At 52.4% G+C, this 26,151-nt stretch overlaps 9 protein-coding genes across 9 annotated transcripts; 5 read left to right on the plus strand and 4 right to left on the minus strand.

The window, feature by feature from the left end:
* Window positions 1-936: 936 nt before the first annotated feature.
* BKA58DRAFT_198868 (uncharacterized protein) lies at window positions 937-2,453 on the minus strand. The gene is made up of 2 exons (XM_046165788.1): window positions 1,794-2,453; window positions 937-1,739 (listed from the first exon to the last, which is right to left on the minus strand). Exons 1-2 carry the CDS (start codon window positions 2,103-2,105, stop codon window positions 1,092-1,094), a joined length of 960 nt encoding a protein of 319 aa, XP_046024564.1. The 5' UTR covers window positions 2,106-2,453; the 3' UTR covers window positions 937-1,091.
* An 872-nt stretch (window positions 2,454-3,325) lies between these two features.
* BKA58DRAFT_430251 (ISWI chromatin-remodeling complex ATPase ISW2) lies at window positions 3,326-6,173 on the minus strand (the record flags this gene model as incomplete). Its single annotated transcript, XM_046173061.1, has 2 exons — window positions 5,887-6,173; window positions 3,326-5,825 (listed from the first exon to the last, which is right to left on the minus strand). The coding sequence occupies exons 1-2, from the start codon at window positions 6,145-6,147 to the stop codon at window positions 3,327-3,329; spliced, it is 2,760 nt and encodes a 919-aa protein (XP_046024565.1). The 5' UTR covers window positions 6,148-6,173.
* A 2-nt stretch (window positions 6,174-6,175) lies between these two features.
* On the minus strand, window positions 6,176-7,106 carry BKA58DRAFT_387372 (acyl-CoA N-acyltransferase). The gene has a single exon (XM_046170549.1). The coding sequence runs from the start codon at window positions 6,971-6,973 to the stop codon at window positions 6,380-6,382; it is 594 nt and encodes a 197-aa protein (XP_046024566.1). The 5' UTR covers window positions 6,974-7,106; the 3' UTR covers window positions 6,176-6,379.
* A 761-nt stretch (window positions 7,107-7,867) lies between these two features.
* BKA58DRAFT_403014 (glycosyl hydrolase) lies at window positions 7,868-10,875 on the plus strand (the record flags this gene model as incomplete). Its single annotated transcript, XM_046171758.1, has 3 exons — window positions 7,868-8,138; window positions 8,218-8,617; window positions 8,946-10,875. 3 exons carry the CDS (start codon window positions 7,868-7,870, stop codon window positions 10,873-10,875), a joined length of 2,601 nt encoding a protein of 866 aa, XP_046024567.1.
* A 465-nt stretch (window positions 10,876-11,340) lies between these two features.
* On the plus strand, window positions 11,341-13,037 carry BKA58DRAFT_387377 (FMI2 protein). Its single transcript, XM_046170550.1, has one exon. The coding sequence runs from the start codon at window positions 11,689-11,691 to the stop codon at window positions 12,661-12,663; it is 975 nt and encodes a 324-aa protein (XP_046024568.1). The 5' UTR covers window positions 11,341-11,688; the 3' UTR covers window positions 12,664-13,037.
* A 247-nt stretch (window positions 13,038-13,284) lies between these two features.
* On the plus strand, window positions 13,285-16,252 carry BKA58DRAFT_421912 (uncharacterized protein). The gene is made up of 5 exons (XM_046172806.1): window positions 13,285-14,250; window positions 14,400-14,708; window positions 14,769-15,035; window positions 15,105-15,198; window positions 15,251-16,252. Exons 1-5 carry the CDS (start codon window positions 13,549-13,551, stop codon window positions 16,090-16,092), a joined length of 2,214 nt encoding a protein of 737 aa, XP_046024569.1. The 5' UTR covers window positions 13,285-13,548; the 3' UTR covers window positions 16,093-16,252.
* Window positions 16,253-16,271: 19 nt separating this feature from the next.
* On the minus strand, window positions 16,272-19,093 carry BKA58DRAFT_341040 (acyl transferase/acyl hydrolase/lysophospholipase). The gene is made up of 2 exons (XM_046168340.1): window positions 18,911-19,093; window positions 16,272-18,863 (listed from the first exon to the last, which is right to left on the minus strand). Exons 1-2 carry the CDS (start codon window positions 18,970-18,972, stop codon window positions 16,457-16,459), a joined length of 2,469 nt encoding a protein of 822 aa, XP_046024570.1. The 5' UTR covers window positions 18,973-19,093; the 3' UTR covers window positions 16,272-16,456.
* A 760-nt stretch (window positions 19,094-19,853) lies between these two features.
* Window positions 19,854-22,592, plus strand: BKA58DRAFT_470467 (uncharacterized protein; the record flags this gene model as incomplete). Its single annotated transcript, XM_046175190.1, has 4 exons — window positions 19,854-20,592; window positions 20,780-20,964; window positions 21,017-22,057; window positions 22,170-22,592. 4 exons carry the CDS (start codon window positions 19,854-19,856, stop codon window positions 22,590-22,592), a joined length of 2,388 nt encoding a protein of 795 aa, XP_046024571.1.
* A 580-nt stretch (window positions 22,593-23,172) lies between these two features.
* BKA58DRAFT_198975 (exocyst complex protein exo70) lies at window positions 23,173-25,580 on the plus strand. The gene is made up of 2 exons (XM_046165789.1): window positions 23,173-23,883; window positions 23,931-25,580. The coding sequence occupies exons 1-2, from the start codon at window positions 23,379-23,381 to the stop codon at window positions 25,301-25,303; spliced, it is 1,878 nt and encodes a 625-aa protein (XP_046024572.1). The 5' UTR covers window positions 23,173-23,378; the 3' UTR covers window positions 25,304-25,580.
* Window positions 25,581-26,151: the final 571 nt, after the last annotated feature.

Genomic DNA, 26,151 nt, shown 5'->3' on the forward strand with positions numbered 1-26,151 from the left:
AAACGCCTTTGTCCAATGACGGCGAAGTTGATGGTAAACTCTCTGCTGTCCTAGGCTGCCAAGATCATACGTCACGAACGCACTTCATCGATCTTGCAGCGTGCCAACTGTATACTAGTTTTCTTGGGTTGCGGATGGCGGCGCTGCTGCGGAGGCATGTGGCTGTGAAGTTCAACACTTCGCGCAAAACCGAGGAGATGCCCAGGTGTGAAGGGACGCGATGTTACCGGCTGAGATCGGCATGGAGTCCTTCATCCGTTGCCCCCATCTCCGCTACCAAAATATGTTTGCGCCGGGCAATTTCCCCATACTTTACTTTTTCGTTCTCAGGATCTAAACACTAGTACCTGTCGTTCACCCTGGCGCTACATACCTAGGTAGGTCTTTCGCATTGGCTAGGTCTACTGCAGCCGATATTTTCCGTCAGGGGTGTCATCACGCCAACATCGCCGGTACTCGTGGGTTGCCTGGGACGCACTATGGAAGCAAAAGGTAGTAGTTGTCTCACCGTAGCGTGCGCTTTCATCGAGCGCAAGTGCACGGCCAATCACATCCTCAAGCTCAGTTCCTCACAACCGACGATAAGAATAGAGCACCATGCTACCGGTAAAGACCAATGTTGAGCAGGTTCAAGGTACCAGAGTATCCACTTGAACACCTGCGAAGTTGTGTCTAGGCCTTTCACGATGAATGTAGGATCTACGATTGGGTTTGGCGGAAGCGTCAAAGCTGTCCTGGCAACAGTGCGACATTTCACGATCTCAGGGACTTTTCATTGATGCAAAGTCGTTTCCTCACCACACATAATATGGCACTCTCCGTACCCAATACGTTTGACGACAATCAGTTTTGCATATGCGGCACTCTCCGGTGATGTCAACCATTCAAGAGTAAAGTTCACACAGGGGAGCAAAGACGGACACGCATTGTTCGCACACCGGATATTCTATCTGGAAATGAGATGTTGATGCTAATTCAGTCTACAGAAAGCTATTTGCTTACATGTATGCAGCTTGAGACAATTACCGAGGCCGTTACTGAACTCATCAACGTGATTGACCAATTCTACTGCACCGCTGATAAGGCTCTTACTAACCACATGTTCCAAACTGCGGCTGACAACCCCACGACAGTCTGCAGTAGTCATTTTCGTCATTGCCACACCACCCATAGCTTGAACAGCATCTCCCGAAAGTACTACCCGTACAAGTCTGACCATTCCCATCCGCTCCACACCGTCCGCTAGTACTGACATTCGTCGGAACAGGTGCCGCAGAAGAGGCCGAGCTAGGCGTTGGTGTTGATGTTGGTGTGGAAGTAGGAGTCGGCGTGGGCGATGGTCTAGTTGACGAGCTGCTGGGGACAGGGGCCGACGCAGAGGAAGAAGAGCCTGGCGGTGGTGCCACGCCGCCGCAAGTTCCAAAGCCAAGACGACATCCAGTGCCGCAGAAGTCTACGGAGTTACCGCAATAGTAGTACTCCGAGCAGCAGCTTCCGAAGGCGGAGCCGGCACATGTTGTCGCGTTTCCGCATTGCCCATTCGTCGATGGGATGAGCGTGCCAGAGGGCAGTGGTGGGAGAGCGGAGGAGCTTGATGGAACAGGGTCTGAGCTTGTAGGTGGCAGAGGTGTGGGTGTGGGTGTGGGTGTGGGTGTAGGCGTGGGTGTAGTGGTAGGCTCTGGTGCTGCGTCACCGCATCTTCCGAAGTCAGGCTGACATCCAACAATGACGCCGCAGTGCTAAAGGAACTTCCGTTAGTGTGCGTGGAATCGAGACGTTGTGGTCACGCATACCTCGAACTCAGTTCCACAGTAGCCATAACTTGAACAGCATTGGTTACCACCACATCTCTGGTTGCTGAAATCAGCTCCACAACGTCCCGCCGCTTGTCGAGGGAACAAGTAGTGGAGCGAGCGAGAGTAGAGGTTTGGCGTTGTAGTGTTGCGTTCCTTGAGATGTTGCGCAATGGTGTCTTGGATGCTTTCTGATACGGTGAGAGGTCCTTGTGGATGCACAACGAGTGAGGTTTTGAGTGATGGCCCAACTAGGGCTAAAACTCCTGAGAAGCTCAAGGCCCCTGCCAGGTTGATAAATGTCCAACGCATGGCAAGCTGTCTGAAAAGGATGTTGAGGTACCAGGTAAACCAGACATTTCCAGTGAGCAAACCCAGGTATTAATCACACTCACACATCGCCTCACGGAAGCTAGGGACAGTCAGCCAGACGATAATGAATGGCTCACCTGCTCAATATAGCAGATGGGTTTACTGAATACTTGGCCGCGTGCATGTGAGGCTTCTTCGAGTCTGAGAATGTGCAATAGACCAATGGAAACACAGTGCCAAACCCGTCCTGTAAATTGAAACTGTAAGCTTTGATGGTCGTACAAGCGTTTACGGGATTCCACATTATTGCTAATATGGAGGCCAAACGCTGGGTATCTTTGTGGGGCCTCCTGGTGTTGCGCATGTATGGAAGCCATGTGAAAAGACTCTTCCAAGTAGGTTGAGAAGCTATAGGAGCCATTGCGATCAAAGAGCGCATGCGAACTGCTCTATAGGTGTCACAGCTTCAATCACAAATCTCGCTGTCGCTTTCTGGGTCCGGTAAATGACACTCGCAGCCAGAGAAAAATATGGTGGATGGTTCGTGAGACCAACCGAGTGGTGAAGTGGGGCCTTTCGAAGCACTTCTCGGCACCTGCCCACGTGTATCCCGTAGATTTGAAAGCTCTCGCGTGTCGACAGAGGCTAAATGCGAGATGCCGACGATACCGAAACACGACATGGTATTGCCGGAACGTCATATTTGAAGGTTTCCTGACATCTGAAGAGTCAGTTCGATGCAAGGTACCATCCATGATGGGCTGCGTACCGGGTAAGTTGGCCTGTTCCGCAAGTATGTATTAGCCGCTGTCATCCGCGTCGCGCGAGGCTGTCCGCTGACCAGCTTTAATGAGACGCAATGCATCGGGCATCCATAGCGCACGTACGGCACAAAGAAAGCATCGTTCGATCTCAGTCGTGAATTTGATGGGTGGTATGAGGACGAATGAGGGCTGCAAAGCGAGGAATCGCAACGCGACCATGACGCGTTGGCCTGCAAGGGAGGAAGCAGCCACCCAGTCACCCGAGGATCCACCATCCGAGTCGCAACATCACTCAACTATAACGAAGAAGGGAATGTGCACCTTTGACTCAGACTGAGGCGTGGTCTTGAATTGGGCTGGTCATCGAAATTGTACCTAGGTACTTTGGTATGCAGACATGAGCTTGGGTCGGTTCGTAAACATGTTGGGTATTCAAATACAGTTAACAATGACTACATCACGCTCTCAGTCCCTCCATAAGAGCCCCTTCCTCCCTCTTCCCCACAGCCTGAAAGACAGCACCATCGCCACCAATATCTAATCCCTTCTCCGCTCTCTCATACGCCTCATCACTTCTATCCAACAAAATCTCCAGCTCCTCCTTTCCCAACACCTTGCCACTCTCCGTACCCTCAACGTCAAACTTCTCTCCGTCGCTTCTTCTAAGGAGCTTCTGTAATTCCTCAACCTCTTGCTCCTTCTCGTTACCTCGTGTGCCGCCCCGGTCATTCCGCACACCACCCTTCCTAATGACAAGCTTTTCGAGCCGACGCTTCGCTTCTGCAGATTCCAGGAGTTTCTGCTCGACGGTGTTGCGCGTCGCGAAGCGGTAGACGATGACGTTGCGGGTTTGACCGATGCGATGCGCGCGGTCCATGGCTTGGAGATCTTGCTGAGGGTTCCAGTCGCTGTCGAAGAGAATGACTGTATCCGCTGCTGCGAGGTTGATGCCTTGGCCACCAGCGCGGGTGGATAGAATGAAGATGTCCGCAGCCTCCTTTGTAGAAGATGGCTTATTGAAGGCTAAGATTTGGTCTTGACGGTCTGTTTGTGCGACGGATCCATCGATGCGGGCATAGTTCCAGGAGCGCAGATCGAGGTAATGGCCTAGAAGATCCAGGGTAGTGGTAAATTGTGAAAAGATCAGGACCTTGTGGCCGCGACGTATCAGCTCGGGGAGAAGTGCATCGAGGAGAAGCATCTTGCCAGAGGTTGACACGATTGTCTCATCGGGCTCTGTCTCTGATGCGAATGTTTCGGCCCCGTCGGTATCTGCTCGTATAAAAGGGTTGAAGAAGTTGTATGGTGAGTTGCAGCACAGTCGGAGCTGCATGATAGGATTACCGAGCTTCTTCTGCATGAGCTGACGTTTTGCGATTTCGAAAGTCGCAGCTCGCGTTCTCTCATCTTCAGCATCAGAGCTCAGCTCTTCTTCCTCTGACTCGGATTCTGCCTTATCCAGTCCATCAAAATACTCATCATCACTCACTTCTTCGTAGTTCTTCTTTGGTCGGCCTCGGCTCCTTGTTGAGGCAACAGATGCCGGCGTACCTGCACGAGACGTCTTCGCACTCTTGATTGGTGTGTCTCTGCTACTCAAAGCCTTACGCTTAAGACCTCCGTTGTTGCTGCGAATGCTCAATGGCGTTCCTGCTCGACTACTGAGGCCGATGCTCAACCGTTCAACAGCTTTCTCCTCGAGATAGGATCGACTGGTGCCGTCGAGAATCGCCTGGTACAGCTCGCGCTGCATAGAAGTCAACGGAGCGTACAACACGTACTCGCGCTTCTTGGGCATCAAGCTCTCAACGTCCGTCTTGACTCGTCGCAGCAAGAATGGCTTCAAGACAGCATGTAGTGACTTCACCAGATACTGCTGTCGCTCTTCCGATAGTAACTGCTCGAAGCTGGACTTGTCTTTCAGCCCAGAGAAGTCGAACCAGCTCTCAAACGTAGATAACTTGTCGAATACTGTCGGCAGTAGGAAATGTAGCAGCGACCACAGCTCCACAAGATTGTTCTGCAATGGCGTACCAGTGATGAGGAGACGATTTGCGGATTGGAACTGTTGCAATTCGCGAATCAGCCGGCAGTCAAGGTTCTTGATGCGATGTCCTTCGTCGATGATGATGAACTGCCAGCCAAAACTTGTGAGGTACTTGCGATCGTTCATGCAGATCTCGTAGCTGGTGACCATGATAGGGAAGTCGGCAGTACCAGGGTTTCGTAACCTAGTTTTGCGCAGTCTTTCGCGCTCCTTCTTATCGCCATGGTATAGCATGACCGGCATGCTAGGTGTCCATTTCTCAAACTCTGCGACCCAGTTGCTTGTGGTGCTGAGCGGCGCGGCAATCAGGAAAGGCCCGTAGGACTTGTTCTCCCATAGATGAGCGAGCATGGCTATCGTCTGGATGGTTTTGCCGAGGCCCATCTCGTCTGCCAGAATGCCATTGATGCCGTTGTTGTAGAGCGAAACCATCCACTCAAGGCCCTCGAGTTGGTATGATCTCATGGTACCTCCAGTGACTAGCTTTGGCTGCCGTGCAGATTTGAGGTCTGTCATACCAATATCACTCGTCTTCACGTTGTCTTTGTCATCCTCTGCTGCTTCTTTCAAGGCCTCTCCTACGTCCTGATTGCCCGCCTTCTTTTGTAAATCTTCCTTGCTGAAGTAGCTCGATATGTCCGACGTTTGCTTCTTGGGTCTATCACGGCCCTTGGTGTCTGCCTTCTTTGGTCTGCCCGCACGTTTCTTTGGCGTTGCATCCTCTTCTTCCTGCTTCGCCGTTGTCGCGCCGTTGGCCGTAGTTCCGCGTGTAGCTCGTCGCTGTGATGCTGCCGCGGTTGTGTCGGCGATCTTTTCGCGCTTCGAAGTCTGTCCGTTCGTCTTCTCGTCTTGCTCGTGCTCCTGTTCTTCTTGCTGCTGCATCTGCGCAAGCATAACCGATGCATACAGCTGCCATACGTTAGCAATCGTTCAAAGCAATACAGCACACTGTCTCAGCGACAGAACTGACCTTGCTCTTGTTCATCAAGAACTCCAATTGCTGGAACTTCTTGTCGAGTACCTCCCTGCCGCTCTTGATGTCTTCTTGCCTCTCCTTCTCTAGTTGTGCTTCGCGTTTCGCGTCATCTTTTTCGCGTTGCGTCCTCATGCGCTTCTCCTCCTGCTGCATCGACTGCGGTACACTCTCTGCATCCATGTCGGCTTGTGGTGGCGATGAAGCGGGCGTAGAGTGCGATCCAGACATTGCGCTCGTTACAGGGGAAACGGTCATATCGCGTACGATGAGAAGAATCGCTCAAGAGCAGGATCAATGCGAATGATAGTATTGTTTCTAGCGCCAGGGGTATGTGAAAATGACCGCATGCAGTGGGACGCGGTCGCGATGAAGGGGACGCGCTAAGTGGAAAATCGATGACGATGTTTTCGACGCGCGATCACGCCCGAACTTTAATTACTTTTGTCAACCCGTCCCGCGACGCGACTGCAGGCCAGCCAACGCGACATTAGAGCTTTAAGCGATAGAATACTGCGTCCTCTGGGTTCTCATAATAGCTGTCAATCTCCTCAAAACCATATCCCTCATACAGCTTTCGCGCAGTCTTCATGCTGCGAAGTGTATCGAGCAGCATCTCTTCATAGCCCAGCTTTTTTGCATGCGAGAGAGCAACTTCCATCAATGGTTTGCTGAGACGCATCCCCCGCGTTTCAGGCGCGAGAAACAAGCGCTTGAGCTCGCATGTCTTGGTGGGTGCTGACGTTGAGTGCGCTAGTAAAGTTGCAGACTCAGCTGTGGTGGGCGTCGCGAAGAAAGGTCGGATGGCTATGCATCCTATGGCTTGCTCGTTCTCTTTTGTGGTGCTGAAGCCGGCCTTGCTTTCGTGACTTCCTCCGTCTCCTGCCGAGGAGACCAGCAACCAAACAGCGCCTCCTTTTGAGGCTGCATATTTGCCAGGTAGTTCCGCCAATTCGTGGTCGAAATTTTGAAAGTCGAGGCTGATGGGCAGTGACTGTGCGTACGCCCTAAACAGCTGCCCCACCACCTGCTTGTCGGCGGGGAACTCGGCGTCGCGGATTTGTATGTTTGGAAGCTCAGGCATGTCGAATCTTCGAGATGCTCAGTGCTGTGATGTGTAGTCTGTTATTCGCAATGGAAATGAAGACGAAGGATGTAATGGATGAACCAATATTAATCCAGCGCGGCTGCACCTCATGAGCTTACCTGCCTACGAGATGTATTTCTTGAAGGGCGCAGTTCTAGCCTTACTAGCCTAAGCGTGTTCTCCACTCTCTGAGTGGGACTCATGTTCTCGTGGTTTCGCTAATAGCGGAGTATCATGAGCGCCCTTTCGCCCGTCCTCGCCAACGCTGCAGCTCTTCCGGTTTTTTTTTGCAATCTCTTTATATTGTATTTAATTTCTCAAGTCGTCATCAAATCACGTGTTACGGTCTTATGGGTAATTCATCACCTCACCGTTCAGCATCAACACCAGCTAACAAACACCAGTCTAGTGGTATGATTCTCGCTTAGGGAGCCCCTTCTGGAGCAAAACCCAAGCACAGCTTGCGAGAGGCCCCGCGTTCGAGTCGCGGTAAGACCCATCACTTCTTTTTTTTGCGTTCCGTAGAGACCCAGTCTTGAATGATTTCTTTTTGCATGCACAGCATGTAGAGAATATAACCCTTCTTACAGCGCACCATAGGCGTAAGCCTTATCCTACCTTAGACTAGATTAACTGTTACAACGTTTTCTTCTACCAATAACTTTGAGGACCGCTGCTTTGGGTTTTACTAGCAAACTATATCTTGGGACCTGCGTAGCTGAGCACTTCGCGAACTCTCTGACAAGACACTCTTCTTCCTTATACGTCTTCCAGGCAACCGGCACTATTCGCAAGTCCGTGGTGCAGTGCTTCGTGAGTTTGTATATCTAAGAAAGTGCCTTCTATCTGCAGCTTGCGATATCCCCGCTATACCTGAGTACCCCTCACACAATGACCATTCGCCTAGCAACACCCGCCGATGAGCCCGCCATGGCATCTCTTCTGGCCAAAGCATTCTTCGGTGAATCGCTCTTCGGCCAGACTCTGCATCCTTACCGTGATCAGTACCCAGACGACGTCAAGATATTCTGGTCCGAGTACCTACGGGAGCACTGGAAGACACCCAACGCGAGACTTTTAGCTGCAACGACGACGGTAGATGGGGAAGAAAAGATTGCTGGTGCAGCTATCTGGAAAAGAGATGGTGATGACGAGGGGAAGCGTAGGGTGGAGAGCGAATGGGTTGATGTCGGCAAGTATCTCCAACTCCTGAATCAACTGGTATACTAACACCGGTACAGGACCGGATGCTTTCCAGCCTCTGCCTCCAACAACAAATCGCGCTCTCGATCCTACCAAGCGCAATATCTTGGAAGAAACTTTCCCTTACTTCAAGCATCACTGGAACGGCGACCGCAGAAACAACTGGTATCTCGATATCTTGGGTGTTCACCCAGACTATGCTGGCAAGTCGCTCGGGCGAGAACTAGTTAAATGGGGGCTTGACCGCGCAAAAGAAGAAGACGTCCATGCGAGCGTTGCGGCTAGCAAGGGGAACGAGCGATTCTATCAACGATGTGGATATCAGGAGATCGTAGGAAACTGTACGGAAGGAGAGGGCAACCCGCTCAAGAATGCCGGAGTTGAAGGTGGAGATATTCTTTTCATGTTCCCTAAACAGAAGCAGGAATCTGCTGCCTCGTAAGGGCGAATCTGCCCAAGCATCAATCGACACTCGTATCTCGCACAACCTGTTCCGGCGCGTCTATGTCAAGATGGTAGCCGATGCGTCACGACGCGTCGCGGTGCTACCAAGCCGATTCTCGGTCCGACAGATTCCTACATTACTCGCTAGCGAGTCTACCAGCTTTTTCAACCAATCACCAGGCGAGCAAGTAGAGCCGAGTAATCTCCCGGTGCTTTTGCGGGGGAGCTTTTGCGCGCTTTCTTACCATCGTCGTCATTGTGCGGGTAATCGGAGGACGGAGGAAGGCTGAAGCTGACTGTAGAAATAGAAATGGCATCGCAGGTTGGCATCGTGCGGAAGAACCTCTGTCATCTCTCGACTTCCTACAATTATGAGGCGCTCATCTCCTGTCTTGGTGTCTCTTGCAGCACTAACTACAAGCCATATCATTCCTCGTCAAGAATCTATTGATTACAATGCTGCTCCACCGAATCTCTCCACTCTAGCTAATGCGTCGCTGTTCGACACATGGCGGCCGAAAGCACACGTTCTCCCGGCGTTTGGACAGATTGGAGATCCGTGTATGCACTACACGGATCCTGAGACCGGCCTCTTCCACGTGGGATACCTACATCTAGGCGCATCAGGCGCGACTACAGACGACTTGGTTACATACAATGACCTGAACCCCAACTCCGAGCCTTTCATCCGCGCTGGCGGCATCAACGATCCCGTTGCTGTTTTTGACGGCAGCGTGATTGAAAGAGGAGTCAATGGCACACCGACTTTGCTGTACACCAGCGTCAGCTTCCTGCCAATCCAATGGACGATCCGGTATACCAAAGGAAGCGAGACACAATCACTCGCCTTTGCTACGGACGGTGGCCGCAACTTCACAAAAGCAGAGTTCGGCCCTGTCATCCCTGACGCGCCATTTGCTGTCAACGTCACCGGCTTCCGCGATCCCTTCGTGTTCCAGAACTCGCAGGTCGATGGTTTGTTGGGCAAGCGGGATGGAACGTGGTATACGGTCATCTCGGGCGGAGTACATGGCAAGGGTCCCAGCCTCTTCCTGTACGCTCAATACGATGACGAAGACAGAGACTTGTTCCAAACCTGGGAGTACTTGGGCGAGTGGTGGCATGAAGCGGCGAACTCGACTTGGACCGATGAGGGCTGGGCTGGACGCTGGGGCTACAACTTTGAAGTCGCCAACTACTTTGCTTTGGACGAGCAAGGTGCTAACCCAGAAGGCGAGATCTTCGTCACAATAGGCGCGGAATGGAGTTACGAGCCCATTGTGCCCCAAGTCTCAGACAACAGGGAGATGCTCTGGGCTGCCGGAAAGCAAGAGCTTGTTGACGGTAAACTGACTTTCGAACCTACGATGGCTGGACGACTCGATGCTGGGCGGTCCGCGTACGCTGCTGCGGGCAAGGTCCTCCCTGCGGACTCACAAGCTAGCAAAGCAAGCGGTGCTCCGGATCGGTTCATCACATACCTCTGGCTAACAGGCGACTTCTACGGCACCTTGACCAATGAGTTCCCAACTCCACAGCAAAACTGGACAGGATCCCTACTCCTTCCACGTGAACTCAGCGTCGGCTACCTAAACGTCGTCGACAACGAGCTCTCCCGAGAGCAAGGTGCATGGAGAGTAGATTGCGAAAACGACAACGGAACGGTCACGCTCGCAACTCTCCACCAGAAGATCGCCCGGGAACCTTACGCCGCCTTCCAAGACAATGCTACGAACACCATAGCCCAATCCGGCGGATCCATGGCAAACGTAACGAAATTCACCGAAAGCCCAAAGTCAAAACATTACATGCTCACCGCCTCCATCACCTTCCCCTCTCGCTCTGACGACGTACGTGCGGGCTTTACCATCCTATCCGGACCCCAAGAATCCACAAACATCTACTACCAATTCGGCAACGAAAGCATGATCATCGACCGTTCGAACTCTTCGGCCGCGGCACAGACTACGAACGGTATCCCCACGGACAATGAGTCGGGGAAGTTCCGTTTGTTTGATGTTGCAGGCGGACATGGAAATGAGACCATGGTTGAGACGCTGGATTTGACGATTGTGGTGGATGGTGGTGTTGTTGAGGTACATGCTAATGATCGGTTTGCGATTAGCACCTGGGTGAGGAGTTGGTATGGGGATAGTACGAATATTAGTTTCTTTGTGGAGGGTGGGGAGGTGGTGTTTGGTGATGTGACGGTTTATGAGGGTTTGGTTGATGCGTGGCCGCAGAGGAGCTAGAGTGAGGAATGATGAAGGATCTGAAGACAAAGACTTCGGTTGGAGATGCGTATAGTAGGAGTTATTGTATCGACAATCCGTTGTTCAAATATGTTGGTCACAGTGAGATTGTCCGCTATTGATTTCGATGTACGTCCGAATTGCTCTTAGATGCGTTTACAAGTAGCTGACTCTGGTCACCTATCAGAAGAACGGTACCAGCCTTCCAATGAACACAACCAAGGTTCTTCGCGAGAAAACCATTCAAGATCGAGCGTGAAAGACAGGCGAAGATCAGAAGGACTGTTGAAACGCTTAGGGGAAAGTTAACTCAAGATGAGGCTCGTTTGTGTATTAGGTTTTGGTGCTGGGAGAAGATATCGTGGGTAGCGGGGAAGATTACGTCAGCGACGTCTTGCACCTCCTTTTGGCTAGCACTGCCGCGGTTGCACGAGAAGGCGCGGTGGCGCGCTCTCACCACGGGCGAAACATAGTCGGCCAGACCCAGCCCGCCATGAAGTGTGTTTCTCACAATCCCGAATCACTCATCTCTTCCTTTCCGGAAGGCCTTGACCACTTGTAAGACATTGCAGATTCTGGTCTCGTCCCAAATTCTCCCCCTGCTAAGCGCGTTGCTGCCTGCGCCTGCCTCAACGCGCCATATAAGCTCATAGTACGCTGGCACCCTTCACTGCCCAACTGTATCAGAAGCAATTCTCGTGACGCGCACTCGTCAGAACCTTCTCGTCGCGCTCCATCCACCGACACATCCACAACCCCATCATCGAAAATCACAACACACCCCCACCAACGAATCTCGACCCATCCTACACGATGACCATGGCGACAGCCCGTGAAGAAAGAACCCTGTCTGACACCCCAAATGGACTCTTGCGCAGCCAACACGAGTACTCGTACCGTCTTCCCACGGCCCCGCGCATCGTGGTACCCCCTCCCACCCTCACCACCGACATGCCCGGCCTCTCTTTAGGCGGCACATCTGGAGACGATGCAGACATGAGCTTCTTGAATGAGCTAGACCTCGAGGATATCATACAAAAGAACACACTGCTGGAATGGGCCTATGAGCGGCGGAGAGAGGCGCAAATGATCTTGCCCTGGCTCTATCTCGGACCCATGGTGGCAGCTAGGGACAAGGAATTCCTCAAGCGCGAGGGCATCACCATGGTGCTGGCTATCCGTGCGCAGGCCAAGAGCATGATGGGCGCGACCCAAGCGGCTGCCCAGGTCTGCATGGAGGTTGGCAGCATCGAGGCTCCCAGCTTCTACAGCCTCACACCCAAGTTCCCTGAAGCAGCAAGGATGATTAATTCACATGTCACACGAGTACGACAACATACCTTGGAGGCCACAGGGCAAGCCACTCTAGGCAAAGTCCTAGTCTTTTGCGAATCGGGCAATGAGAAGTCGGCTGCAGTCGTCGCAGCATACCTGATGCAGACGCTCCACGACATTGACTACATCAAGGCTATGCAGGTCTGCCAAGCGCAGCGCTTCTGCGTCAACTTCGACGATGTCTTGAAGAATATTTTGCGTGCGTACTGGGACATTATCGGTGCACGACGTTCTATCGCCGCCTCGAATGCTCAAGCGGTCCAGCGAAATGGTCTCGGCAACGGTTACGCACAGCTCGGATTACTTTCGCTTCCTCTCCCGTCAGCCAAGCATAAGCGCAGCGTCGAGGACATGCGGGATCACGATGAGGATACGGACATGGATAGTGGTATGGACGAGTCTGACGCGCTGCGATTTGCAGGGCGTGATGTCACCCCCTTCCAGGACCGCTAGGTGCGACCCCCTAGCATCGGCGTTTCTATTGATTGTGTATTAGGCGTTTCATTAGCATTATACCCTGCATATCTCAAGGCGTTATATGGCGATGCGTCTGCATCTGAAAGATTGGTTATGTTTGTAATTTGGCCTGGAGCTCTGATGAGAGGAGCGGACATGTGGGTTGGTTGCTCCTCCCATTCAGGCTGCCCGTAGTATTTGGTAGCAACTGCGAACGGGTTCAAATTTTCCTCAAACACTCACTGGCTCTTGCGCCTTCCCGCCACGTCGCACTCTCACAACCCATGACTGTCCTCCTACTTCAGACTGTGTTCAGTCACTCGTCAATTATGCGTCTGCATCGTGACACCCCGAAGAGGTAACGGGGCATGGTACATTCCCTTGGCTCGCCAGTTGAACCACTGTTAATCATCGAGCAAGCAGGTTCATTCTCGTCTCAACCGTGGACGCACCAGTCGCAGCAGAGACAAAGGTCGTCCGAAGTGAACCAATTTGGTCCGATACCATTTCCTAAAGAAATCATTGACTTTTCCTGCTCTTCTCCACATGGAGGCCAACACGGTAGCAAATTATTACAGCGCCTAGTGGCTGCCTTGTCTCTAAGACTCACTGTGTTTGCACGTGGCTGTGGCTCTTGCAATATTGCTTGACCTTGGCAGTACCGCTGCCTCAATGGCTGCTGACTTTCACTTCGAATTCTCAGGGCTGTTGTTGCACGCTAAACGCATAGCAGTTACGATGCGGTCTCATACAGGCCCAATGATGGTGGATGCGGTGAACTCTACGGTCACCACTTACCAGTATCCCGCAAATTCTTTGTTCACGACGGGCTAGAAGGCATCGATACCCAGTCATCGCTCAAATCATTCTTAAGTCCACGATATGCCTTATAGCCTCCGAGATTTAGCCAAATTGAAACGGCCTGCACGCTATAGGCACACCACTGACGAAGAGTCCACTACCCCAGAACCAGCTTCTAGTGACCAAGGTACAGACGTAAGCGACCAAGATGCGGAAGTCCACTCTCAAGGACCTTTGCGCACAAATACGCTGGCCGCGAACCCAGACCCATCTGATTCTTCGCCTTTCACTACCGACGCCGTTCACCTTACACCACACCCACTTTCAGCTCTTGAAATGTCCCCAGCACCCCAGGCTGCGCGAACAAGCGCAAGCAATCCACCAAACCCCCACGAGAGCCGTAAGATGGCAAACATCAAGTACATAAAGAAACGCTCAGGCGACGGACAGCAGCCCCAAGCAGCGCCAGCACGCGACCTTGCCATACGCCCTAGCAGGATCTCTCAGCGCGCAGCAGCTTCCGCCCCCGAACCTGAGCCAACACATATCCCTCAGAAGCCAGCGGCGTTCCCTTCGCTACCGGCCAACGCTCCACCATCACCGCCGTTTGACCCGACACTCTCGGGCCATGGTATGAGAGAGCTGATGGCGGCTATGGAGACCAACGACGAGACGCTCATGGAACACATCAAAGACTACTTCAAGATTGGATACGAGGCGGGTACAGATCCCTGGTACGCGGCCTTGAGGCGTCGCTGGGATCCCCAGATGGTAGATTCTAAGGTATGTTAAAATTGAACACTCTGGAGCCTATGTTGGCGTTAGGTCGCCTACTTTGCATGTTTCTATCTTGGTGTAGGCTCCGCAGGTATTCATAAGGCTAACATACGATCAAGGTCACATTCGAATCTCTATGGACATCACTACGCCAGACCATCATCGAGGAGATCAAGGACGACTTCAGTCCCGGCACCTATCTCAGCTCCTTCTATCCCGCATGCTGTATCCTGAACATCACCAAGACGAAGCTGGATACGATCATGGCTGAGAACGCCGCAGTATGGGAGACTGAGGCCGAGATCCCAAACTACTTCAAAGACTACAGAAGACGATACCCCAACGCCATCATCGACCCGGACGAGCCTCCTCCGACCGAAGTCGTGAAGGCGATCAGGTTCTTGAGGCAACAGAGACTTCCTGTTAGTTTGTTGGGCGAGTGGCAGACGCTGCCTGGACTTGAAGTATTTCATCATCCTCATATGTTTCACCTTCCCACAGGAAAACGTAGTAACGGTCTGTAGGCGTTCGATCAGCCTTCAAATGATGAAGTAGCAGAATCAATAGATATAGTTGATCCGGGTCATCATTTCCATGAGCCCGAACGTGAACAACAAAACTACCTTTCGCAGAGACAGACTCGTAGGCTGTTAAGACATGCTGAACGGCGAGAGCTTCAAACAGCCGCACGAAAGCAGAATGTTACTAGAACGCGGGGGCAAGAGCAATGCCAAAAGTGCGAGGAGAGAAGTCACACGTTGTTGGAACTCGATGAGAGGGGGGTATATAAAGTAAGTGTCCCGTAACCCCAGCCTTCCCAAGCTCAAGCCACGTGGAAAGTGAGCTGACGCCATCAAAAGTGTCCTGCGCGCCGACAAGAAGTCTTGCGACACAAAATAGAAGCCGACACCCTCCGCGCGCAATGCAACGCTGAATACAAAGCGCTCGATCAACGTGAGCCACAAGACCACGCAATAAAAAGCCACACCTCCTAACACCACCTCAGCACCCGGTCCCATGGACGCCGCGCCACTCCTCGAATACTTTCTTAAATTGAAAGCTAATCCGAAATTGAACCCATGCCTCGCCCGGCAAGCAGATGCCTCCACACACAATCCATACATTTCCATGGACCCCAGGGACCCGCTCTATCTACTAGACCTGACAAGCCCCTGCTTCGGACAACTCTCGACTCCTCCACCGAGTCCTTTTACCAAAGCCGCTTTAGCAAGAGTCAGTTTCGCCGCCGTGGGGGACCGGTATAGCACACTGTCCCCAATGCTACAACCGCAGTCCACGGATACACTGCCAGACCGGCCCCTTTGGCCGAATACTTTACATTTGGGTGGCGTTCCTGTACAACAGCAACAACAACAGCAACAACAACAACAACAACAAGATTTGCAGCAACATGGATCAGCGCAATATGTACCAGCACAGCATTCACAAGCGCAGCCCATACCAACACCCCACATACCCAAGAAACGAGGGCCGTACAAGACAAAGGACAAGTCACTCAAAGCGATTAGTATCTCGCCGAAGAACAGGGTGGTGGGTAGAGGCGGTATGGTCAGTATGGGTCACTCGAAAGAGGTGACGGATATGCTTAAGGCACAGGCACAAGCTCAAGCCCAAGCCCAAGCCCAAGCACAAACACAGGTGCAGCCCCAGAATGAGGAAGTAGACAAGGATGTTAAAATGGAGTTGGACACACCGCTATTGACAGATATTACTTCGATAGATGGAGATGAGCCGGTGGGTGGAAGTACGGTCTTACCGCCGTGTCCGTTTACGAATCAGACGACGACGGCGACGGTGCAGGAGCAGGGAGATACCATTGCCGGATAAGACCGCGGATGGCCGTGAGAAGGGGAAAGGGAGGGCGGTGCAGATATAGATGGAGGAAGAGGAGGCGATGTAGACGCACGTGCCGCCGTGATAGAACATGTGATGGTGGTTTAGACTGGGGGCTTGGATAGCAAAGAGTAGGCTATTGTTAGAGGTGCCCAACACCTATATTGTTAGGTCTCGCTATCAATAATACCATCATTCATCAGCATTCAGACGTGTTTCTGTACACCTCACCTCACCGCAATGTGAACAGGTACTAAAGCGTGAATGATTTCATTCTTGATCCAAGTGGGTATAATGCGTCCGTCATCTATATCGTTTCCAAAAACCTCCCTCCAGAACTCCTTGCCACGACCTTCCATCAGCTAAACTGATCTCCATGCTCACTCTCGCCTCCAACACGACGCCCAGCTATTCTACCTTGGCTCAACTTCCACCGCCACCTCCGTTCCCGCTCGTCCTTCTCCCGCTGTTCCCGTTGAGCTTTCTTACGTTCGTACACAGCACGAACTGTGCGTTTCGTCCGTTCGGCACCTTCACTGTAGTTGGCGCGAGCGAGGTTCACGACACTATCGATTTGCTCGGGCGTGTAGACGAAGTTCCAGGTTGACATGAAATCGCTGACTTTGGGGTCAACGCCGGGTACCTTTGGGTTGGCGAGGAAGGGGAAGTAGATGACCGTGATACCAGAAGCGGGGTGCATGAGTTCCCAGTCTTCGTCTACTTGTTTGGATACTGGGTGCTCGGCGTCGGATTCGCGTTCTTCGGTAGTACCGACCCAGATGTTGCAGTAGCCTAGGTCTTTGCTCCTTTTGCTGTCCTTGTTTTCGTCGAAACTTTTGTCCTTGGCTTCTTCGAATTTGGTTTGGGCTTGTTGTTCCGTCTTGGCTTGTGCGCGTTCGAGATCTTCTTGGAGGTCTTCCATGGGTTCACCGTCTGGTGGCCACCCTGCCCCGACGGGCCATCCCTTGATGCCGCGCTGGCGGGCGTAACCATCAGCAACCTTTAGCCAGTTGTCGGTCTTGACATCAGCGGAAGCGTCGAAAGCGACGAGAATGTCGACGTTGCGTCCAGGTCGGAGAAGAGGATAGATGGGTAGATTGTTGGACATTCCCGCGTCCATGAACTGGAAGTTCTTTTGTTCGAAGATGCTTTCAGGACATGATGGGGGGAGGAATTCGCGCATACCGAGCGCGTAGTTGGGCATAGCAGCAGGGTCGATTGGGTGGACTTTTACGAGATCGTCATCGCGCTCAGAGATCATGGCGTCGATACTGCCGCCAAGACCGGTGAGACTGCGCATGAGGGGTCGAATTTCTCGATAGTAGTGTGAGAGGGTCGCACAGAAGGCAGACCCCCAGATCCCCATAAGCAACGGTACGCGCACTTCGGGTAGAGCCAGGCCATTCTCCCGCCAGACTGTACGGCCGTTCTCGAACTGGCGGCCCATTGCCCAAGTGGGTATGCCAGCAGAGAGCTCCTCGCACCACATCTCGTACGGCGTGAACTCGAACCATTGGAACCAAGCCTCTCTTCTTGCCTTTGCTTCGGCTGCGACGCGGTCTTTTGTGTCTCCTTGCTCGGCGAGTGGTATCTCGTGCCGTACCGCAGTGTATATGGGTAGTGGATGTGCTCCGTTGTCGGTATACCGTCGCTGGTTTGAGACCTTAAAGTCGTATTCGCTAACAGAGAGTTCGCCTTTGGGTACGAGCAGGCGGGCGGCGAGTAGTGCGCCGTAGATGTCCACCAGTCCGAAGTCGGCGTCTGGGATGCCCTTTGCCTTCTCGACAAGTCCGCTCAAAAGATACTTGTTGGTAGGTGCGCTGACGAGCAGTTCGAGCGCATCAGCTGGGAAGGCAATGTGTACGCCGAGGCGGTTCTTGAGGTGTCTGATCATGCGAGCGTGGCTGCGCTGGGTGAGGTCTGAGTAGTAGAGGGTCTGTAGCCAGCAGCTGCCACTGACACCAGCCGTGTAGGTGACGCAGTCGAAGAGGCCATGTTCCTTCGAGGAGAGGTATGACGATGTGCCTGCCACAAGCGCACGCAACCCTCCACCAGAGCCGCACATGGCAATGACAGGTACATCGTCAGGGTGTATCTGCGCTTCTGGAATGTCGAGGTATCGCGCAAGTGCAGCCTTGGTAAACTGCGCCCTCTGCTTTAGGAAAGCCTTTTCTTCCTCACACAGCTCTTCCGAGACTCTCACAGAGGCATCCCATATTATCTCGGGGTTGATCTCGGGATCGTTGGCTTCGTACCAGATCTCTTCGGCGAGAGAGCCCGGTGCCATGGAGAGCTCGTCCTGGAGTTTGCGGATGAAGCCAGGTAGGACCTTGACCCAGTTCGGCACAATGTAGTCGATGATGGTATCGCCGAGCTTAGAAGGTGACGGAGATGCGGGGAACTTGCTCGTGATGGTCTGCCAGGCTGACTTGCTCTGGCCAGCTTCCTCGTCCTCTTCGCTGTAGCCCTTGGCAACACGCGTCTGCGATGGCGCATCCTGCTCACCTGACTTGTGCTCGCCCTCGTTATTCACCTGCCTCTCAGCGTCTCCGACCGATGTGGTTTCCGTTTGCTTGTCATTGCCGCCGAAGAAGTATCGCTTGAGGGAAGGCGCGTCTAGATGGATGGGACGGAAGAGTGGGTACGGCGACGATGCAGAAGAGAGATAGCCAGTCGCAGCCGTCGCAAGGAGACATGGAGGGCCGTACCGCAGGCCGAGCGTAGCAGCCTTGGATCGCTGGGAGAGCGGGTGCTTCGTGTGCAGGCTTGTCTTATTAGCAGGGGTGTGCAATGGCGTGGTGTTGTAGCTTACCCACGACGCGTCCCCCGCAGCCAGAGGTGGCCCAGGTTGCGCGTGTTCCTATAGCCGGCCATGCACGCAATTGGGTCAAAAAGGGCAAAGAGAGTGGGGTGGAGTTGCCGTGCGAGCCTGGCACATGGGGAAATGCGCAAAGCCCACCTGGACCCATGGAAATGCGTTAAGAATGACGAAGCATGTAACCTGCTTTGAGCCCGCAAAATTCCACCAGAACTGGTTTCGGCATGACGCCAACCGAATCATTGCCCGCTTAACGTCTGCCAAGCCATGCAGGAACGCTGAACCTGGTGCGAATCAAGTCTTGTCTCCACCATCCACTTCCAAAGACAACCGCGTTATTTGCGACTTACATGAGCTACACAAATTCAGTCTTTGAAAGCGGTAGGTCCATGGGCTATTTCACTATCGTGTCACAGGCACTCCGGTTGCTCGCAACCATCCATCCTTTCGCACCGTTCGCTACCCAGCAGAGAAACATCTTCAACTTCAAAAGATGCAACATTCAGTGAAATTGCGCACCTCAGTGTCCTACGAATTCGGACCCGCTTAGTATAGTCAACTTTACTATCTGGCGAGAGTGCAAAGCAATCACAATTCCCTCACTTACCTGTACGTACCTGATAGCATACCGAACATGACAAGTAGAGGGCATCATGAGCCGGTGCATGTTCCTTGTCTCACCTCTGATCCTGAGCTCGGGCTGTATCTCACCTTCATGGATGCTATTTAAGCTCCCAATTCAAGCTTCTTCTCCCCCTCTAGAACTCTCTTTCATAGACCTTACCTCATCTCCATACATTGACACACCGACTACCCTCCACGGCCCGATTGGCCAAGACTTCCGCGCAACAGCCTCACAGATACGATGTCACTCCATGCAGTGACGAGAGCGCTTAATCGAAGCCAAACGCCTTCCCAGAAACGGGACTTCACAGATATGCACAATGCAACCATTGACGAAGAAGCTGCTAACAATCGCTGGTACGCTCTAAAGCCCGACGAGATTACTGTCGTGGTCGGAGATATGTGCGACAATCTCACGACCCCAATAAGGAAATATGTTTCTGTCGACCAAGGCTTCCAGGATCTGATAAACGCGGCAAATTCTGCGAAAAAGTTGCCTGAAATCAAACACTGCAGCGTGGCGGTACTTGGTGAGCAAGGCATTGGAAAGAGCTCCCTAATCAATGCATTGCTTGACCGAGGCCTCCTAGATCGTTCTGGTTCTTCAAAAGCATGCACAGCTTACGCAACGATTCTTGAGCACAAGCCAGGAGCTGACGACCATACCACACGGAGCGATCTTCTAGTTGAATTCTTCACGAAAGAAGAGATGAAAGAGTGCATTAGGGAGCAGATTGACCGCTGGGTCGAGGTCTATCCCGGCGCCATACAGGATGATCAAGGTCTTGATAGCGAAGATGAAGACGACTCGGACTACGATAATGCTATTCAGCTATCCGGTAACATAACTTCCAGGACAAGATCGCGTGGAGCAGTAACGGCCAAAGAGTTTTTTCAGATCATCTTTGATGTCCGGGGAAACGAGGAAGCCAATGCAAAGCTCGAGAGAACTCTTCACCAAACGAACATCAAGGAAGGAGACTTCCTAGACGTGTGCTGCCGACGAGCCGATGATAGACTTTTGCAATTGGCCGCCGAGACGAGCGAAGTGAGTGCGTTCAGAGACATTTCAGATAAGAGACTTGGAAAACAAACAAGCAGGATCAGGAAGTACTGGCCGTTTATCAAGCTTGTCACTATAGCAACCGGCCACATTCTTTTCCGTCACGGACTACGTTTTTTCGACCTGCCAGGCAAGTCATTGAAATCTTCAACGATGTAGCAAAGCTAACAGAACAGGCTACGGTGACATGAGTCAGCTAAGAGAAGCAGTCATCAACAACTTCCGCTGGAAGGCTGACCACGAAATGGTGGTTGCCCCATGTTCACGGCTCCAGACTAGTGTATTGCAAAATGCGTACATCGATCGATCCATCCATCTCAAAGGAGCCAACAAGACTATACTCGTTATGAACAAGGCCGATGTTAGTTGAACACCCCCTCATTCTGCCGGCATACAACTAATTAGTCTTCTAGGAACTTCTCAACGAGGACAGCATGCCCACACAAATTCGAGAGATCGACGAACACCCATTCCCAGGTCTGAGCGCACGCCTAGAGGCCATCGAAACGCTAGAAGAAGACGAAGACCCGGGCGATGTTATCATATCCGAGAAGATGGAAGAACTACTGCGAGAAGCCACAATTGCTTTCATAAAGCATGAGACAGCAAACGTGCAAAAGCAGATGCAGCCCAAAGGAATCAAAGTCTTCTCGGTATCCGCTATGGCCCACACCGCATCAAAAAACTGGGTTCAGAAAGGCAATCTCATGCTTGACGATGATTCGATAGGTATCTACACGTTAAGGCACTACCTCGCCACATTATCGGCAGCAACTAACTACGAGGATTTCTACGATCATGTCCACGAAACACTACCAATGCTTCGAAGACAAGCCTCAAGACCTCTGGACAATCATCTGGAAGATAAGAGCTATGCTGCTATGCGATGTGAGCTTAAGGTTGAGATACAGTCACTTCAGAGCGAACTGCAGAGTCGTATTGGCAGTCCGTTGCAGTCTCTAGTGGTGAAGCCCTGGTCCCAAAAAGAGGAACAAAACATTATCTATGATATACAGCAACTAGTTCAAGTTTCATGGGCTCATCCCCGGATTTACTACTCGGGCTTTGCAAAGATGCTCGCCGAGAACGGCATTCCGGTCAACGGAAAATACTTCGGCTATAACATGAACTACGACCTCCCTACTGTCATGGAAATGTACTTCGACAATTGGTACAACAGCATGGATGGAACGATTGCGGACTTCGCACTAAGCCTGCATAGAGTTGTTGAGGACCTCTTGGAGAAAACCGAATCGGCCATCGATAGGTCCTCTGCGCCAAAAGCCTTGAAAGCAAGAGCGAAGCTTGAGTTGGGTCTCGTCAGATCGCACATCAACAGAGCAAAAGATACACTTCTCGCCAGTCTCCACGTCTCTCTAGAAGAAACTCATCTGAAGTTCACGACGGAAATCGACATTGCCTGCCCCATAGCAACGGAAATGAAGGCCTGCTACGTATGAGCTTTAGACCGGACCATTCTCAAACCCGGTGGAGGGATATACAACAGACAACGAAACGTCCTCCAGAACTCGATGATTGAGGGAGCACTTAACTCTGCCGCTCCAGGCGAGACTCTGCGTCCGCTACTCAGCAAAATCTCAAAAAACATACAGGACCGACAAAAAGAGGTGGAAGATCCATTGTGAGGCATTCGTTACTGGCGCCATTGAGCAACTTGAGGGATTCTCAAATACTGCTGAACAACTTCTCATGAACCCCTCGTATGTGACCGCAAGGCACAAGCGGGCTTGTGGCGAGTTGAGGAAGCTACTGAGTGACTTCGATGTCAGCCTTGGAAATCTTCAGAGTCGATTCGTCGGCGTAGAAGAGGAACACATTGAGAAGAAAGCCAAGCGCCATGAGACAGAAGATGAAGTAACAGCTACACCATTTGTCTCTGGCCCGCTGGTTGCTTCGATGCCTGTCAAGTTGAAGATTCGACTCAGTTCCGCCAGGTATTTGGGGACTGTCCCAGACAATGATAGTTGACTGCTTTCCCTGTCTTGATCTGCGGATTGCATATCTTCGCGGCACATGACTTCCTTCCCTGCCTTCATTGTCATTTCCGCGACAATATTTTGTTTTCTTGTCTTGAGAAGTACTCCAGCTGGTCAAGCGACTATTCTTACTTCACCTTCATGTTTTCAAGTACAGTCGATGCTCTGGCAAGCATTTCACGTGTACGGAATGGACAGACACTATAGCTTCTGCGTATCTAGTTACCTCACCCAATGCTCAATTGTAGTAAAATGTGTCTCTGCACTTGCATGCGCCACAGTGGTACCCTAAATGCAAGGCGCACACGCGTCGCCGAAACATATGTGATACGCAGACAGCGGGTTCACTGTGACAGGCGAGGCTGATCAGCGCATAGTCCCCGCTGTGACAAACGTCATCGTGTGCTATCGTGGACAGAAGATAAATTGACTGCCGTGCAGCTCTACATGTAACAAGCATGCGTTGCGTGAATCCACGATGAGCAACTCGACTGCGCGGCTTATCGCAAAGTGAAAGGTGTCGAGATGATCTACGCTGGACCCTGGCCGTCTTAGCGTTGCCTCCGCGACAGCTCTCCGCAAGCATCCCCTCCCACATCATCCTACACCGGGGTGTCGGATTCCCCAATTGGCTATTCTTTCGTTTGTACAAACACATGCTGTACTTCATGTTCGCTTCATTATTACCCGCCCGTTTGATATAATCGAGGTCGCCCTCGCCGCCGTACGCGCGTACACGTAGCCCTCGAGGCAGTTGCGCATCTATCCAGCAGTCGCCATGGTCGCCCCTCGGAAAGCCGCGCTCCTGGAGGAGAGCGCGGAAGTCGAAGTGCTCTTCGCCAACATGGAGAAAATGAAGACGCTCACCAAGAAGATCCAAGGCTCCGTTAATAGGCTCGATGCGAGCGGAAAGGCAGTCCAGGAAGCAATCGGCCCAATCTACGGCAACACGCAAAAGCTGCAGATAGCAAACACAAACGTCGACCGTATAATAGACGCAATCGACCGCCTCCGAGCCCCGCGCGAAGAAAGTGCAAAGGAAGAGAGGATTATCCGCGCTGGACCTGGACGAGGAGACCTGGACGGCTACATTGCTTCGCTCGACCGCACCAATATGAGCCTCGCAGACCTCAAGCGCACCAACCTTCGCTCCAACGAACAAGCCGTCGCAGAGCTTAGTGGGCTCTTGAAGCTGGGCAACAAGCAATTGGAGGATGTGTTCCGCGGCATACTGCAGGATAGCGCGAGAGAGAAGGTCCAGGCATTGGAATATGTCGCAAAGCGTATGTCGCTCAGGTACTACTATTAGGGAGATACTAACATTGCATAGAGAATCCCTTCCCTCGTATGCCCCAAGATAAGCTCCAGAGCTTACGCAGCATCAACTCGCACATTTCCAAGTCCTTCGCCCAGTTATCGCAGGTCGATCTTTCGCAGACTCCCACACGAAGAATATACGCAGATGTCCGGGGCGAATACCTAGAGAGTGCATTGAGGAGTCTCATGCAGGCGACCATCAGCACAGCCAGGAAGGTGCAGGCAGATGCGCTGTACAAGAAGGGTACTAATGGTATCGGCACATACGTCCAAGCGATAGAGGGTCTCTTTGTGGCGGAGTTCGACAACCTGAACTACGTCTTCGACAGAGAGGAATGGAGCGATGTCTACGAGTCAACGTGCCAGGTCCCACTGCAGGACTTTAGCAAGACTCTGCGTGAGCTGAATGGGCATATTCAGAAGAACTTGCTGACGGACTGCTTCCTTGGATATGAGATTTGCGGGTTGGTCCGGACGCTGTCGATGCGACTGCAAAAGCAGACTGGCGCCCTGAAGGATCAGATCTACGACAGCGTAAAGCCGGTTAGAGAGACGTCGAAAACGTCGCTGAGCAAGATGCTCGAAGACACGCGGTCAAGAACGCAAGGACTCATTGCGCTTCCTATCGACGGCGGCCCGGTGGACATCACAACACAGACGATGCGACGCTTGCAAGAGATGACCAACTACCTCGAACCACTCGCGTCGATATTGGCATCTCTGGGTGAGGGCGGCTGGAACTCTGGATCGGCCAATAACTCATCCACAACTTTGGATGTTGGACCGGACGGCGTGAAGCTGTTCGGGTCATATGCGGCGGATACTGTCGATACACTTTTGCAGAACCTGATTGGCAAAGCAAAGACACTACTGAAGGGCAAGAACCTACAAGGCGTCTTCATGGCGAACAACATTGCTATCATCACACGTATCATCCGCTCTTCAGAACTTGCACCGCTCATGGACGGCTACTCCAAAAAGCTGGCAGACTGGCGTAAGCAAGGCACGGCCATGTATCTTGAAGCGTGGCGTGAGCCGTCAGGGTACCTACTGGATGTGCAGTACACGAACCGTAGCAAGGAGCGCCCAACGTCAGGCGGTGCAGATTCAGCAGCTATCGTAAAGTCTCTCAGCTCCAAGGACAAGGATGCAATCAAGGAGAAGTTCAAGAACTTCAACACAAGCTTCGACGATCTCGTCACACGACACAAGGCGTACGCAATGGAGCCCGAAGTGCGGAACCAGCTTTCCAAGGAGGTACAAAACATCATCGAGCCCCTGTACAACCGGTTCTACGACCGCTACCGGGAGATCGACAAGGGGAAGGGCAAGTACGTCAAGTACGACAAGACCGAGTTGAACAGGGCATTGGCGAGCTTTGCATAGCGAGAAACTGCGGCGTTGGATTGGAGTTGTTTGCTTGGGACATGCGCAAAATACCCTTTGATTTGCATAGATAAGACGATGAACTGGATATGGGTATGCTGATGGTCGGGATGGACGCGATGTAATTGGACAAGTGTCGAGTCTCACATCTCGTGTTCTGTGGTGCCACGCTGCAGCAGCGTGAGTGGCAGCCTTGGGGTGCGACAGCGGTGTCAGGGTTGAGGCAGATAGTCGTGAGGAAGCAGCGACCGCTTAATGTCTAGTCAACGCACTGCTCGTGCCCTCTAATTACCCACACGTGACGCTACCTCTTTGGGAAGCACGGTTTGCGACTGCCTCTTGCAGCAGTGCACAAGAGCACAAAATCTACAACAACGTGAAAGGTGTCAACTGCATCCCTCCTATACTCTCCGCCACCCGCGCTGCTCTCACTCATCGTGTGTTATTTCCAGCGGTATTCAACGCCGGCTCGCTGCTAGTGGTGACGCGGGGATTTTTGGTCTAGTGCCCATTGCTTCGGCGTTGCTCCAATCGCGCCCATCCCTGTGCGGACCCCTTTCCTCCACCCAGCGACGGACGGCACCACGACTTCCCTTTCCAACGTCGCAGCCTCCGGACAACCACGCCATTTTCCTTCGCAGCCATCTGCACCACCTTCAATTCATTGCTTTGAGTGCATCACTCACTCGAGAGCATAACTACCGCTGACTGGTACGCCGCCCTTCCCTTACGCCTGTCTCACTTTATTTCTCCCAAACTGGGCTTGGTCGCGTTGTTACATTTGTTTAGCAGCCACACAGCCAGCACCAGCACGCATTGAGAACCTCCGCTGACATCGCTTCCTCATC

The sequence above is a fragment of the Alternaria rosae genome (assembly GCF_020736505.1).
Source record: "Alternaria rosae strain MPI-PUGE-AT-0040 chromosome Unknown BKA58scaffold_6, whole genome shotgun sequence".
Classification (NCBI taxonomy): Eukaryota; Fungi; Ascomycota; class Dothideomycetes; order Pleosporales; family Pleosporaceae; genus Alternaria; species Alternaria rosae.

Bases quoted from the DNA above. Each gene is read 5' to 3' on its own strand.
- BKA58DRAFT_198868 (XM_046165788.1), bottom strand. From the start codon at position 2,105: ATGCGTTGGACATTTATCAACCTGGCAGGGGCCTTGAGCTTCTCAGGA. The intron at 1,740-1,793 runs GTATGCGTGACC...AAGTTCCTTTAG, and splicing joins ACTGTGGAACTGAGTTCGAG to CACTGCGGCGTCATTGTTGG.
- BKA58DRAFT_387372 (XM_046170549.1), bottom strand. From the start codon at position 6,973: ATGCCTGAGCTTCCAAACATACAAATCCGCGACGCCGAGTTCCCCGCC.
- BKA58DRAFT_387377 (XM_046170550.1), top strand. From the start codon at position 11,689: ATGACCATGGCGACAGCCCGTGAAGAAAGAACCCTGTCTGACACCCCA.
- BKA58DRAFT_421912 (XM_046172806.1), top strand. From the start codon at position 13,549: ATGCCTTATAGCCTCCGAGATTTAGCCAAATTGAAACGGCCTGCACGC. The intron at 14,251-14,399 runs GTATGTTAAAAT...TCACTACGCCAG, and splicing joins CCCAGATGGTAGATTCTAAG to ACCATCATCGAGGAGATCAA. The intron at 15,036-15,104 runs GTAAGTGTCCCG...CGCCATCAAAAG, and splicing joins ATGAGAGGGGGGTATATAAA to TGTCCTGCGCGCCGACAAGA.
- BKA58DRAFT_341040 (XM_046168340.1), bottom strand. From the start codon at position 18,972: ATGGCCGGCTATAGGAACACGCGCAACCTGGGCCACCTCTGGCTGCGG. The intron at 18,864-18,910 runs GTAAGCTACAAC...TAATAAGACAAG, and splicing joins CTGCGGGGGACGCGTCGTGG to CCTGCACACGAAGCACCCGC.
- BKA58DRAFT_198975 (XM_046165789.1), top strand. From the start codon at position 23,379: ATGGTCGCCCCTCGGAAAGCCGCGCTCCTGGAGGAGAGCGCGGAAGTC. The intron at 23,884-23,930 runs GTATGTCGCTCA...AACATTGCATAG, and splicing joins ATTGGAATATGTCGCAAAGC to AGAATCCCTTCCCTCGTATG.